Source organism: Equus caballus, chromosome 14, assembly GCF_041296265.1.
Source record: "Equus caballus isolate H_3958 breed thoroughbred chromosome 14, TB-T2T, whole genome shotgun sequence".
In the NCBI taxonomy this organism is placed as follows: domain Eukaryota; kingdom Metazoa; phylum Chordata; class Mammalia; order Perissodactyla; family Equidae; genus Equus; species Equus caballus.
This window is the reverse complement of record NC_091697.1, coordinates 21,292,118-21,307,233: the sequence shown is the minus strand read 5'-3', so window position 1 is coordinate 21,307,233 and position 15,116 is coordinate 21,292,118. Positions and strand designations below refer to the sequence as shown.

Genomic DNA, 15,116 nt, shown 5'->3' with positions numbered 1-15,116 from the left:
TAAGTCCCTTGAAGGCAAAGCCTTAGTCTTCTGTGGTCCTTCACAGCATTGAATAAGGGCATAGACCCTAGACTCAAAGCAGCACATCTCATTCAACCTAAGCCCCACAGACTTTTGACTATTACCTCTCAGGGGGCAAAGATTAAGACTTCTGTGGGTGTTGGGCGTATCCCTAGTTTGCCAGAGAATAATTAGAACTAACACTGAGGGCATAGGTTGGAGGATAATTCTTCAGCCTCCAGGATTCCTGAATCTATCTGGAGAAAGAGAACAATGCTTACTCTTCCTTCCTGCTTGGATTCTCCCACACATCTGCTTTTTCTCGTAGTCGGTCTCCTTACCAGCTGCTCCCACCCCACTCAGCAAGCACCTGCTAGATACGGGGCACTGTCCTCAGTGCTCAAGATACAGATGTGAATGAAATGGGCACCTCTCATGCACCCCCTCTGCTATGATCCTAAGGGTAGACCATTGGTCCTTCAGGAAATCTTAATTGAACTGTCATGTACTCAGGATTAGGCAAATGCAAAAGCGCACACAGGAACCTTGGACACCAGCCTTGTCTTTGAAGATCTTTACACCCTATGCTCTTTAGAATGCCTTTGGGTCCCACAGTCCTTCATCCCTCCTGGGTGTGTGGTCTGGCATCAGGCTCATCTTCACAGTGTTTTTTTATTTACAGGGATATCATAGCTGTAAAGTGGTAAAATTCTCACCTCCCTTTTCACGTGGTCAGATTCTCATGTTTCATCTTCCTTTAGGCTGTGGGAACAACTGACTTTTCTGTGATTTGTTGGGGACTGTTATTCATCAGCCTGTCTATTCTCATGTGCCTGATACAACTTAGGTCCTAACAACACTAAAACCTTTTCATTAAAGCTTGTTAGCATGGATTTCTATAGGGAGACAAATGCAAGGGGTGTAAAGGTAGGAGACTAGGGATCTGATTTCTTACTCACCTTTTTTCCTCATTTCTCCTTTTGTTCCCTCAATATGTAGCTGTATCCATTAGGACCCTTAGCCTAATTGAAAGCTCAAGGCACAGTCATCATCATAATTAATGATTTTCTGTTTCCCACAGGCACTTAACGATGCCAAGCGAGAGCTTCGCTTTCTTTTGGTTTATCTTCATGGAGATGATCACCAGGACTCTGATGAGTTCTGTCGGTAAGTGTATTGATCGTTTTCTTTCTCTTTTCTGACCTTATCTGCTGATAGTTTGTAGTAAGCAAGTTCTTCTCATGTCTTTTTCATCCCTCTCCACAGCAACACACTCTGTGCACCTGAAGTTATTTCACTAATAAACACTAGGATGCTCTTCTGGGCATGCTCCACAAACAAACCTGAGGGATACAGGGGTAAGTTTTGTTTCTTTTGCCTAGTTGAGATTGTTGGGCTATCTTTGGAATAACCTGGACAGACACGCCATTTATTGCTTGATGATTCTGTGATAGACACAGTGCTAATTGCTGTTTATACATTAGCCCATTTAATCCTCTCAGCAGTCCTCAGAGCTGGGGATTATATTACCTCTACTTTATGGTTTAGGAAACAGGCTGACAGAGTTTAAGATCACACAGTTAAGTTAGCAAGTTTTGGAGTAAGCTCGTGTCTGTCAGCTCATTCTAGCTCATTTTTTACAGGTAACCATTGCCGGAGCCTGTTTTCTTTTTAAAAACACCCAGACCTGGCCAGCATCTTGCCTTTCATGAGCTTTTCACTCAAGAGTTCATTCTCATTATCAGCAGTTTTCACAGCGCTCCTTGCACAGTCAGTTAGTTGTTCTTGAGTACCTTGAGTGCTGATGGGGAGTCAGAAAGTTTAGATCTTTGCTGACAATAACACTTGACTGGAGGTAACTGTTTTTAGGAGTCAGTATAAGATAGTAAGGTATCCAGCGAAGGCAAATGTCCTTACTTTGCAGCTACTTCTGTTCAGCAACTTCTGAGTGTACACTAGCATACCAGACCCTGTGCTGGATCCTGAGAACAAAGACGTGCAGATGTTTTTGCCTGCATCCTGGAATCTGAATCTTTACTCCTAATTGGTTTTTTAATGCCTGATAAGTTCCTGCAGCATGTGTTATGCCATTCTAATATGCTTTGTGGGGGGTGGATAGAAGGAGCTAAAGAACTTATAAAAATCTGTTCTTTCAAACCATAAGGAAAACATAGGTAAAACTCCATTATGGTAAAATCTTGGTTGTTTGGAAGATCAACTTTCTAAACTCTTCTGGAACGGAAAAGCTAGCCTTTTTGCAGGTGAAAAAAAAAGACATAGGAAAATGGATGAGGAAGGGATTGGACAAGAGGAAGAAAAGGCAGAAGAAGATGATGTGGAGATCATTACCAGTAGCATAATGCTGAGACTTGCAGCCTTGTCCACTTTAGGCTTGACCCCTGACACAGGGAAAAATTATTCTAAACAGTAGCCAGTCTTTACAGATCCTTTTCCTACCATCAAATAGACATTGTCCTTGCACTCCACAGCCTTCCCCAGCATCTTCATGTCAACCACACCCCCACCAGAAAAGCCTGTCCTACTCAAATCAAATTACCTTGGGAGTACGGACAGAAATACATAACAATGACAACAAAAAGATTAGGAAACTAGGGGAAGAAAAAGTCAGCAGAGAATAAATGACACCTCCCTTCTTTCCCAACTGAGACTAAAGCAGTTCTCTCTTGCTCGAGGTGGAAAGTCTAAGAGTTGATCTCTTTCATCCCTAAGTCATACCCTTGATTTGTTGGGTCTTCTTTGTCAGTCTCGCAGGCCTTACGAGAGAACACCTATCCATTCCTGGCCATGATTATGCTGAAGGATCGGAGGATGACTGTGGTGGGACGGCTAGAAGGCCTCATTCAACCTGATGACCTCATTAACCAGCTGACATTCATCATGGACGCAAACCAGACTTACCTGGTGTCAGAACGCCTAGAAAGGTGCAGGGAAGTCCCTCAGTGAAACTGAGAGAGAGACCAGCTGTAGGTTTGGGTGGCTGACCCAGGCCTCCAAAAATCCTGACTTCTTCTCTGTCTTAGGGAGCTTTGAAAGCCTTGTCCCTTTAGTGTTAAAATATTTAGGTACTTTGACCTAAAAAACTCTTCATCAGATCATCTGTTCTTAGAGATGTGATTCAAAATAAAAACAGGCTTCTATGCTCAAGAATGTGTACCGTGTCATTTAGAATAGCTGAATATGATATAAATAACTTAAATTTAAAAACTGAGGAATGATTATAACGCTTCTCCCCATTACATAAGCCAGCCCTGGTGGTCTAGTGGTTAAGACTTGGCGCTCTCACCCTTGCAGCCCAGGTCCATTGCCGGGTCAGGGCACCACGTCACCCATCTGTCGTTTGTTACACTGCCACGGCTGCACGTTGCTGTGGTGCTGAAAGCTATGCCACTGGTATTTCAAATACCAGCAGGGTCACCCACAGTGGACAGGTTTCAGCAGAGCTTCCAGACTACAATAGACTAGGAATATGGACCTGGCTACCCACTTCCAAAAAAATTGCCCATCAGGGGGCCAGCCCGGTGGTGCAGCTGTTAAGTTCCCACGGTCCGCTTTGGCAGCCTGGGGTTTGCCGGTTCAGATCCTGGGTGCGGACATGGCACTGCTTGGCAAGCCATGCTGTGGTAGCCGTCCCCCATATAAAGTAGAGGAAGGTGGGCATGGATGTTAGCTCAGGGCCAGTCTTCCTCAGCAAAAAGAGGAGGATTGGCAGCAGATGTTAGCTCAGGGCTAATCTTTCTCAAAAAAAAAAAAATGGGCCATGAAAACACTTGAATAGTCGCAGAAAATTGTCTGATACAGCACTGGAAGGTGAGAAGATAGCACAAAAAGACCGGGCAGGGTTCTGCTCTGTTGTACACAGGGTCACTAGAAGTTGGCATCAACTTCATGGCACTAGCAACACTACTACATAAGTAATGTACATTAATTGTAGAAGATTTGGAAAACACAAAAGAGCACAGCAAACAATTTAAAGCCGTATGTATTCCTCCCACCACTTTTAAACACTTTTTAACATTCTGGTATATTTTCTTTTTCTTTCTTTTTTTTTTTTTAAGATTTTATTTATTTTTTTTATTTTTCCTTCTTCCCAAAGACCCCCAGTATGTAGTTGTATATTTTAGTTGTGAGTCCTTCTAGTTGTGGCGTGTGACGTGCCGCCTCAGCATGGCCTGATGAGCGGTGCTAGGTCTGCACCCAGGATCTGAACCGGTGAAACCCTGGGCCACCAAAGCGGAGCGCGCGAACTTAACTAACCACTCGGCCACAGGGCTGGCCCTGGTATATTTTCTTTTAATGTTATAGACACACACACACACACACACTCGCTCCTATATACATACACAGTTTTTGGGAGAGAAAATAAGAAGTACACCTAAACGTTACAGTGTTTTCTCTTTGGTTAGTGGAACTCTGAATAAGATGTTTCTGCATTTTTCAACTCTTCTAAGATGTATGTTTGTGGGGTTTTGGTTTTATGAAAGCAACATATACAAAAATACAGTAACCCAAAAAGATATTTACCTACCTGTAAAATAAGATCTTGATGATCATTTTATAACAATAGTACTATGTTGCTTTTGTTATAATTGGGGGAAAAAGTTTTCTTTGACAAGTGAAAAGGGGAAGGAAAAACTTGCCATTTCTTTTTCTGCCAAATTAAACAGGAAAAGAGACAGCTCATTCAGATCCTGCGATGCTCTGCCTTGGATCCTTTAGGGTAGTGTGAAATAGTCACCTGCCAAGATCGTCAACTTCTTACCCCCCGAAAAATTTCAGTCTAAGAAAACACAGAGCTTTGTAAGATTGTTCTTTTCCTCTTATGATTTTGATCTGTCTGCAGGGAAGAACGAAACCAGACCCAGGTGCTGAGACAACAGCAGGATGAGGCCTACCTGGCCTCTCTCAGGGCCGACCAGGAGAAAGAAAGAAAGAAACGGGAGGAGCGGGAGCGGAAGCGGCGGAAGGAGGAGGAGGTGCAGCAGCAGAAGCTGGCAGAAGAGAGGCGGCGGCGGGTGCGGAGCCTGGCTTTACTCCCGGACCCCCAAGCTGAGCTCTTCTTAAAGGAAGCAACTGGAACACAATGGGATTATGGCCGATTTAAATTCTTCTTGCCATTTTTGTATTTACTACATTTTCACAGAAAGTGTTTTAAAATTAAAAGTTTATTAAAACAAGTACAATAGTGAGTAAAAGGCGAAACAGCTCTGTTCCATGAAAAGTGAATATAAATTGATAATAAGCAGTTGAAAATGCTGTTGATTCGCAGTTTTTTTTTAAAAAGATTGGCACCTGAGCTAACAACTGTTGCCAATCTTTTTTTTCTGCTTTTTCTCCCCAAATCCCCTCAGTACATAGTTGTATATTTTTTAGTTGTGGGTCCTTCTAGTTGTGGCATGTGGGATGCTGTCTCACCATGGCTTGATGAGCAGTGCCATGTCCACACCCAGGATCTGAACTGGTGAAACCCTGGGCTGCCGAAGCAGAGTGCACGGACTTAACCGCTCAGCTACGGGGCCGGCCCCCACAGCAGTTTTTAAGTATTCATTCTTGGTTTCAGTGTTAGCTAATTTGGCATTTCATTCATGATCTTGTTTCTTTGTTTATTACCAGTTGATTATAGCCACTGTCTTTTAGTCATTCCCTTTTTTCCAGACAGTTAAATATCTTAACATAGTCAATAAATAATACATGTGATGCAATAGTACTTTGATTCAAAGTATTAGGGTGTTTCTGACTCTTCCCAAGCAGTTTTCTTTATGCTAATGTCATTAATTTTTCTTCTGACTGCACAGTGAACCTACATGGTGGTAGTGTTTCTTGTGTCCTGTTTCCCTCTTGGAGCCATAGCCTCACCTTTGGTTTGTGTGTCTACAGAATTTGCAGGAGGAAAAGGAAAGGAAGTTGGAGTGCCTGCCCCCGGAGCCTTCCCCTGATGACCCTGAAAGTGTCAAGATCATTTTCAAATTACCCAATGATTCTCGAGTAGAGAGACGCTTCCACTTTTCACAGTCTCTAACAGTAAGGACCGCTTAAGTTGTGTGATGTACATGTAGAGCCTGGGCTCTAGATTTGGAAGCTTTTGAGGACTCTTGAGAGTGTTGGTGGAGTATCTGCTCCTCTGATGAACAGGGGCAGAGCGGGGAGGGCCAGAGAGAGAGAGAGAGGAGTGCAGTGAACTGGGAGCTTCCTTCGGTTTCAGCTGCCAGCTCAAAGCACTTCCTAAGGTTTCTTTCATCATGTTTGAGCTCTGCTGAGACTTGAGGTATTGGAGGTGGGAGGCTCTTCCATGCTACTCGGCTCTCAATGGCTTCTAAATCCCCCCAGAACCCCTCGTTCTGTACAGAAAGTGCCATCTCCGCTGACTAGAAGCACCGGAATTACACATCTGAATATTAGTGCAGGTGTGGTTTGCAGACAGTTGTCACTCTCGTTTTCTACTCATTTAGCCCATAAGAAGCCCCAGTTTGTGGGGCTACCTTGTATATTTGGTGTCTGCAAGTGAATAGTGTTTGTCATTCCATAAGGAAGTAGTCCAAAGCAAAGACTCTGAGAGTCTCACAAAGTCAGGATCAAATTCTCCTTCTTCTTGGATTAATAGATGTGTTTTTTGGTCAGTTTATTACTTAATTGACTCAATTTCTTCATCTGTAAATTAGGTGTAATAATAGACACTCTCTAAAAGGATGGTTGTTAGGATTAAGTTCATATGTATAGTACTCAATGTTGGGCCTGGCTCGTGGTAAGCATTCAGATGCTAAGTATTATTTTTGGTATTTATAACCAAAAGGAACTTTCTGTTTATATTAAGAGTTGGTATGTTGCCTTTCCAAATTTACAGCTATAGCAGATTCTGCCGTCTCCCTGATCACTTGAAATAGTTGGGAGTAAACTGCATAATAGAAATGAGGATGCACTGTAATCAGTTGAGGCTAGCACAGATGAGGGTGGCGCGTTCACTACTTCTTGTTGAACCAGAGAACACTGGACAAGTTCCAGAATCTTTTACGGGGCCTCGGATATCCCATCTGTTAGATGGAAATATAATCAGCCCTCTGAGAACTAAACCAAAGATCTGTCAGCCACTGTGTTAGGTACTCTAGGGGTTATACAGATGAGTGAGATGTGTTTCTGGAATTCCCGGAACTCACTGGCCAGTAGGGAATGAGAGACTCGAAGAGCTAATACCGAGTAAAAAGTTGTGAGGCATCCTGATGAGAGAGAAGCAAATCACTTCCATATTTTGTTTGTTTCTCTCTCATTTATGCATGCATTTATATTGGGGGAAGGTGCTCACATCTCTGACTTTGGAAAATTGGGGGAACACGAATGAGCTTCACACGGGTCCTACCATGTTAGTAGGTGGTTACTAAATGTCCATTCCCTTCCTCTGGTGTGTTTCCCGTTTACTGGTTTACATAGATTTGAGCTTGCAACCTTGTTCACTTACGGTTTTGTTGTAGTACACCTAAGCTTTATAGAGCTTCTGCTCCCCAAACTCTCCTTCTGTGTGTGAAAAACCTAACCAAAGTTTGCTCTCTTGAGTTTTGGAGGAAAAATGTATTAGCATTGTGGAACAGAATAGGCTTGTGGCCAAAGAGGAACCAATCCATTTGTTAACTATTTAATCCTAAAAGTTATGTAATAAACAAACCAACCTCAGACTGAGAGAAGTTCTTGGTTATAAATGGAGAGGAGGCTCAGAGATGGGAAAAGAAGTGTAAAGGAAGAGAAGTGTATTGGCAGCGCTGGCCTTGAATTTAAAATTCAGAGTTAATAACATATAACTGAATAATGATTTGTAGTCGTTTAGTGGTCTTGCACACTTTGTGTCATCTTCTGTGAGCTCTGCCCTTCATATGTAATCTCAAAGAGTGAATGGTCAGCGAAATATTCAGATTTGCACATGCTGCTCAGCTCTTGATAGTGGTAAAATGCTAAAATAAAAAGGGTAAATTGTAGAAAAATCTCCAGGTCCCCCGAGTGGGCAGAAGAGTGGCAGCTGACTTTCTCTTAAATGAATCCCTATTAGAATCCAAATTATATTCACCCCAGAACTCATTTTCCTGTCTATTATGAACCAAAAGGCGAGACCTCTGGAGATGATGATTAGCCCATTGTCAGTGGTAAATAAAAATTGCCAGTTTTGTACCAAAGTTGAGTATTTTCAAGCAAGGATTGAAAAGTAATCAAAATGTTATTTCACCCTTATATAAAACCCATGTAGGGTTCCTACCAGGAATACTTGGTGTAAATCTAATTGATGCATCTCAAGAAAAGAAAGGAGGGTGAATATTAATGGAAAAAGAGAGACGGGAACTGAAAATGACTGAATTTGATATAAAATATGAGAACTTTATAAAATCCTGAATGGATTAGATAAGAATAGCATAGATTGACTTCTTAAATTCTGGAGTTGTAGGCCCTTAACAGCTCTAAAGAGGTAAGCTTAACACAAATGAGGAAAGGACTGCTCCACACACACAAGAATAAATTTATGAGAGATGGAACAAAAAAAAGTAGATTGCCTCAAAAAAGGAGGGGTAACTTGAATGGTGTTTTGTAATCTTTGGGGTTGACCTGAAAGAGATTCGCTGTGCCCTTCACAACACATCCCTTGGACTGTTCATTAGAAATAGAATGCCACATGGAGAGGGCCGTCGAGCAGATCCAGTGTGCCTGTTCTTAATGTGTGGCTTTATGAGACAGGGAAAAATAAAGGTGGCCTGTTCCACAGGTATCTCACATTTTAAGTTTTAGGAATGCAAGTTTTTCTGATGTTGCCTTACTTTTTCCTAAGAGTTTACCTGTACCTTGTCAGAGCCAGAGCGAGGTGAGGGCATTCCCACAGAGGAAAGGCCCACATAGAGGATGTCAGGTCTTGATCAAGTTACGGAGGGTGTCCACTTGTGCGGGCTTGCCCAGTGCAGAGAAGTCAGAGCCCAAGTGGCTGGGGGTGAGGTAGGGTGTTAAATCCAGAACCAGAGGAGGAGGGAGGAATGAACTTATGGTTTTTAACATACGTATATATGTACAGAAACATAGATGTTGGTGTGTATACGTGTGTACACATAGTGTCTAGTTTTCTCCACAGGGAATGCTTGGGAGCAGCAACGTCCCAATAACCATCAACATACCTAGGATCTAGATGATCATTTTTAAATACCATTGTCTGTTAAGAAGAACCAGGGCTCTTTGGGGAAATGGCTGATTCCAGGGCTGGGGCAGGGAAAACACAAGTCAGCCTGGAACACCTTCTGTGAGAAAGCAAGGAATTTATTCAGAGAGTGATGAAGATATGTCAGAAAGACACAGAAGCCAGCTTGAATGGGCTCCTTCTGACTCCAGCTGGAACAATTTGAACATTAATGATTGTAACATTATAACCTATTGAATAAAATAGGAAATCGTGATGCTATATTAATATAAAGAAATAAATTAAAATTTCAAGGAACATAATGTCTCCATAGTTTTAAAGTCCCTCTGCACAAAATACTCCTTAATTACAAAGAGAAAAAGAATAACTTACAGTGGAGAGGTCTGGCAGTCACCACCTTAATGAAGTGATCAAAGTGAATATTGTAGGTAATTGAACAAATGGAAATTGTGCTCCACCTGAATAGGATGCATTGAGTAGAATGCAGCAGCATTTCTGTAGCGCTCCTGCCAGAGACGTGTACCTGGAATCTAATCTGGAGTGAACGTCAGACAAACAAATCAAGAGACAGGCTATATAATAACTGAAGAGCAATCTTTAGAAGAGTCAAGGTCAGGAGAGTCAAGGGAAGACTGAGGATTTCTTTGAGACTAAAGGAGGAGACTTAGGAGATGTGTCAACTACATGCAACACACAGTTCTAAACCGGATCTTTGTGCTATAAAAGGCAACTGGCAAAACCTGAATGGAGCCCAAAGAATAATTGAATACATATTATCATATCACAGTAATAATGTGTCAGTCAAATGTTCTGATTCTGAGGGCTGTGTCATGGTTATGTAGGAGATTGTCCTATTCCTAAGACATGCACAAGGATTCTAGGGTGATGGGACCTCAGGTTGGCAGCTCGCTTTCGACGGATTCAAGGAAAAAAATTCTGTGTCCTATACTTCCAACTTTTCTGTAACTCTGTGATTATTTCCAAGTAAAAATTTTTTAGCTTTATATCAGACAGATTGTCAAAGAAGAAACAGATGAATCAATTCAGAGTAGGACTAGCATTGGGCTGTGTTATAAGTCTCTTAAAGGAGCTGCCCTACATATTTGCTCAGTGAAACGGAAGGACTTCGAAATGAATTCCAATGTAATGTGATTACTTCATATCTCAGAGTCATCCTGAGGAGAGCTGGGGGATATTTGATTTCATGGGGGGTGGTTGTGTGTGTGTGTGTGTGTGTCTGTCTGTCTGTCTTTGTCTTTTTCTCACTCCCTTCTTTTTCTCTGTGACCTCCACAGGTAATCCACGACTTCTTATTCTCCTTGAAAGAAAGCCCTGAGAAGTTTCAGATTGAAGCCAACTTTCCCCGGCGGGTGCTGCCCTGCGTCCCTTCAGAGGAGTGGCCCAACCCCCCCACGCTGCAGGAAGCCGGACTCAGCCACACAGAAGTTCTCTTTGTTCAGGACCTAACAGACGAGTGACACTTTTTTCTTCCTCTCCCCTCCCACCCCAATCCCTAAAAGAAATGGAAAAAACAAAAAAACAAGAGAAATTCATATTATTATTATTATTATACAATATTTTTTTTAAAAGACTGCTGCATCCTAAGGAAGGATCAGAAACCGTGCTGCCTGCAAGAGTCACCACCTGTGTGAGTGCGTGAGGTCGGCAATGAACGTTCCCGCTGGCAGGCCCACCCTTTCCTCCTGCCTCTGCACCACGCACCTTCCAACGAGAGGAGACTCTTCACCTCCAACCCAGCCGTTGTCCCAACTGGGGAAGGGGACATTCCCACTAGTTCTCATTCATTCTTGCTTTTATGGAAAATAAAAGTGAAAAAAACTCCTCCATCAACCAGCTACTGCAGCATCTGCTGAGGACTTGCTTCCCCCCTCTGGAGAAGAGAGGGAAGGGAAGGCACAGAGCAGAGATGTACCTTGAACTTCCCACAATTTACGAATAACTTTTAAATTTTTTTCTGTTACTTTGTAATGACCAAAGGAATGAGGCTGACATAGGTGTATTTTTTTTCTTTATTTGATAAAGAGCCAATTCTTAAACCCATGAGTTCATACCCTGGGCTCCTTAGCCCACAAGAGTGTAATAAAGGTGCCCTGGGCTGGTTTGTGCTTACTTCTGCCATTGTCCCTCTCATGTTCCCAGAGAGGTCGTTGTTTTTGGTCCAATTCTTGCTGTCCTTTCTTTCCACCTCTGCATCCCACTTGGAGCAGTGGGAGGAGATCTGGGTTTGTAGCCCCACAAAGGCTGTGTATGTACAGATATACCCACACCTGCACACACGACGGCAGCTTTTCCTTGGAATCTCTACCAGGTGTTTATGATGGGGTCTGAACAGAAGGATGGCAGCTCTTCATTCCTCTTCTGACATGTGCATGCTGTTCCTGCCCAGCCCTGAGCTTCCCTGAAGTGCCAAGCGTGGTGCCTTTCCAAGGACTAGCAGGGCCTGTGGTGGAACCAGCAGAGCCAGGTGAGAGAGCCCTGCCTGTCTCTGGGAGAGTGGTGGTGGTGGTGTTTCAGGATAGAACTGAGGGTCCTTGAACAGAGCCAAGACAGAACTCCTCAGCCTGTGTAAACTGTTGCAAGGCACATTTCAGTTGCTGGTGTAGGCACCTGCTGGAGGCAGTTTTTATCCTCCTCTCTATTGCTGTGTTGAAGTACTGGGTTCTTGAACCTCTGGATGTCTTGTCTGTGGTTGAGTTTATGATAATGGGTGCATGGGTCAGGCCATGTGTTAACAGATGCTAGCATGAGCTAACAAGTATTCGAAAGTGTTCTCTAGCTAGACTGGTGCAGGCTCATCGTAACACTGCAGCCTACCCAAGTTACTGTAGCTCTGAGCGTGCTGCAAAGCCACGGGGTTCCATCAAGAGAAAGCCTAACTTGCTAGATTTGTGGTCTGCAAAGGCTTTCTGTCTTGCTTAACTAAACCCTAAGGCCCACTCTTAGGTAGCAGTGCGTGGCTCCTGTGCTCTGCAGCCCTCAGTGATTGGGGTAAACACCAAGGGAGGGGGGAGGGGCCTCACAGATGTCACCTGGGGAGCCTGAGCATTTCCCCAAGGCTTTGCTACAGGTGTCTGGAATGTCATCTCTAGGAAAAGTTAATTCTGCTCCTGGCTGCGTCTTATTCTTCCACTTTGTTTTCTGCTATCACAAGGGCAGATGAGTGGGGAAATCACTGACTGTTGTCATAAAATTTATCTGGAGTGAACACCAGGCTAACCCATGTTCTCCGCTTAACCGTATGTGAAGTCTGCTTCCTGCTGACAACCACACAGAGAGGAATTTTTCCACTTAACTCAGATCCTCCCTCCGTGTCTGGAATTCACAGCTGTTTCCCTGGCAGGACACAGGAGGGTAGTAGGCCCTGCGCTAGTGTACTGAGTCTCTTGCCCACACCTCTTTGGGAAGTGGTAAATTTTTTTCCTTAGTAATTCAGTCTGCATCTTATTCTACAACGTGCACTTTATGCCTCTTGCCTTTTGATAACTTGTTCTGTGAAGGTCAGATGCCAGAATATAAAGAAAAAGTATTTATCTCGGTACAACTCTTGGGGTGGCCTGCCTATTTACTTTAGGTTTCAGGAGGCTTCACCCAAAGTACATGCTCCTTCCTGGTCCATGTGGAAACAGCCGTGCTTTACCCAGACCCCCTCCTGTCTCCTTGCTGGCCCTAGAGCTGCTGCCTAGGTGCCATCTCCTTTCCTCCTCTGTGAAAGATGTACATTTTGTCACTTAACGCCAGTACAATCTGTGTTACTCCCAAGGACCTCCGGGAACTCAGTGGGACCTGCAAGGGAGAAAACGCTAAGAAGCCATTGATTGCAAGTATTTTCTCATTTCCAAATCACCTCTGGGTTATTTCAGCTGTTGTGTCCAAATGACAAGTCATCATCTAACCGAGAATGCTTGTTTCAAGGTCTGTTCAGCACTCCCCAGACTGAAGCTGTAGGTTCAGCCGAATAACCATGGGACGTGACCAAGCAAAGACACCCACTTGGAGTTGGAGTCAGTGGTATTTCTTCAGCCTCAGTGGGGCCCTTGTGATCTTTCCTTCCACTTCTGCAGAATTTCCTGCAGCAAATATTTCTTTCTCCTTGCTTGCCTCCACTATGATGTTTGGATAAGAGATGGCCAGAGGAGAATATTTATCTCTTAAAAAAAACCTAAAACTAAAATGAACCTAGAATCTTCAACTAAGCAGTCATTATGAAAATTGCTGATGGTGCCAAGGCCAAGGAAAGAGTTTCAGAAAATGACTGTGGAAAGAGCGATGACCCCTAGAATGCAGAATCGGGGGCTGTTATCTGGTGCTTGAACAAGGAGCTCCGCTTTACAACTGGTTTCTTAGGACTGGTGAGGAACGCAGCAACAGGAACCATCCACCAGGGATGCAGTGCCCCGACCTGTACTGCACCTGAATAATTACATGGCAATTTACTGAAGAAATCTAGTGTACTTTAAATTTTTTTCATAAAAGTTTACATTGTATTGTAGGTTAACATTAAATGTTTTATAACAAAAACTTCCTAACAAGTTGTGGGTCTTTCTGTTGAGGAGAGATGTGGTAGGTATTTTTCTGTGTGTGAAGGGAAGGTTGGAAAACACTGGGCAAGCGAACAGGGTATTGCATTGCAGAGAAGCAAGGAGGCATCACAGAGAAGCAAGGAGTCAAAGAGATCCTCTGCATTCCTGGGAAGAATGGCAGCTCCGGCCCTGTAGGGGAGCAGGACGACCAGGCAGATCTGGGTCCAAGGTTGGGCTCCGTCACTCCTCAGCTCTGTGACCTCACGTTTTTCAGCTTCCCCAAACTTTAGTTTCCCCAACTTAAGGTAACGCCATCGGCCTCAGGAGAGGTTTGTAGAGTGAATCAAATCAATGTGGATAAAGCGCCTGACGCGGAGGCGCCGTTAAGTGTGTGCTCCCTTGCTCCACGCGAGTGTTTTTTGAAGGAATATTTTCTTGCGGTTAACAACTGTCAGTTTCTTAAGGGACATCTGTACTCGGGCTAGAACAGACCTATGTCCTTGCAAATAAGTGGCTAGAGAAGAGTCACCGGCTCTAGACTGTTGGAACTCCCCTCCTGGGGTATTTGCTCCTATTTGCATTTCATTGAGCCTCACTTCTTTGCCTTTCTCTTCCCCACTGTCTGTCCTTGTGCAAAGGACTCACTCCTGTGAATTAGAAATTCCTGTCACCTTCAGAGTCTGCCCTATCGCTCACCCAAAGATGTGAGGCCTTCCTCTTTTTCTGTCTATTTTAAGTGTAAAACAGAATGTCGTCTCAGTCTAGTGAGCGCAGGAAGAGTCTATTTACCTTAAAGGGGTCAGAGCCCATAAAGACAAGCACTCAAAATTGACTAATTCTACACGTAAAAAGTTGACCGTCAGTTAACAGGCAAGGAAAGTTCAAAGTCTGATGCCAGAGACACTTGGTTTCAAATCCTGGCTGTGGCCCTGATGTCTGCCCAGTGACAGCTCGGCTTCAGTTTCGTCGTCTGTGCAGTGGGGCCGGTTGGAGCATTGAAAATTCAGTGAATTGCTGCTGCAGAGCACCTGGCACGTGGTAGGTGTTGGGCAAATAATAGCTCCTGTTACTATTTTCAAAATAGGTGGTAGTTTGCCCACTGCTAACAGTTCACCCTCGACATGGATAAAGGGAAGAGACAAAAAGGTGAGAGGTAAGTTGAGGCTTTGCTTATGGGCAGATAGTGCCCAACACTTGCTTCTTGACACGCCTCCAGTGTTGCCATTGAAACACCTTGTGTCCTTATAGCCTGACGTAGCCACAAGCCCCCTACCCCTTCCTCATGCCTGTGAGCTCAGCTAACAGTCGTGAGCCTCTCCCACCTTTCACATCCCTTCCCCTCCCCTCTCCTGTCTGCCCCTTTTGCTGGCTCAGAATGATGCCCAAACCTCCGGGTTTCT

At 43.9% G+C, this 15,116-nt stretch overlaps 1 protein-coding gene across 2 annotated transcripts in view; it reads left to right on the top strand.

Annotated features, from left to right (window-relative positions):
• Positions 1 to 11,305, top strand: part of FAF2 (Fas associated factor family member 2) — a 58,955-nt gene extending 47,650 nt beyond the window's left edge. For both annotated transcript variants that reach the window (XM_001502650.6, XM_005599216.4), the window contains exons 6-11: positions 1,082 to 1,167; positions 1,267 to 1,358; positions 2,765 to 2,942; positions 4,862 to 5,033; positions 5,896 to 6,039; positions 10,471 to 11,305. In XM_001502650.6, coding sequence (XP_001502700.1) covers positions 1,082 to 1,167; positions 1,267 to 1,358; positions 2,765 to 2,942; positions 4,862 to 5,033; positions 5,896 to 6,039; positions 10,471 to 10,653 — 855 coding nt within the window. In that variant the 3' untranslated portion in view covers positions 10,654 to 11,305. The remainder of the gene's footprint in view (positions 1 to 1,081; positions 1,168 to 1,266; positions 1,359 to 2,764; positions 2,943 to 4,861; positions 5,034 to 5,895; positions 6,040 to 10,470) is intronic.
• Positions 11,306 to 15,116: the final 3,811 nt, after the last annotated feature.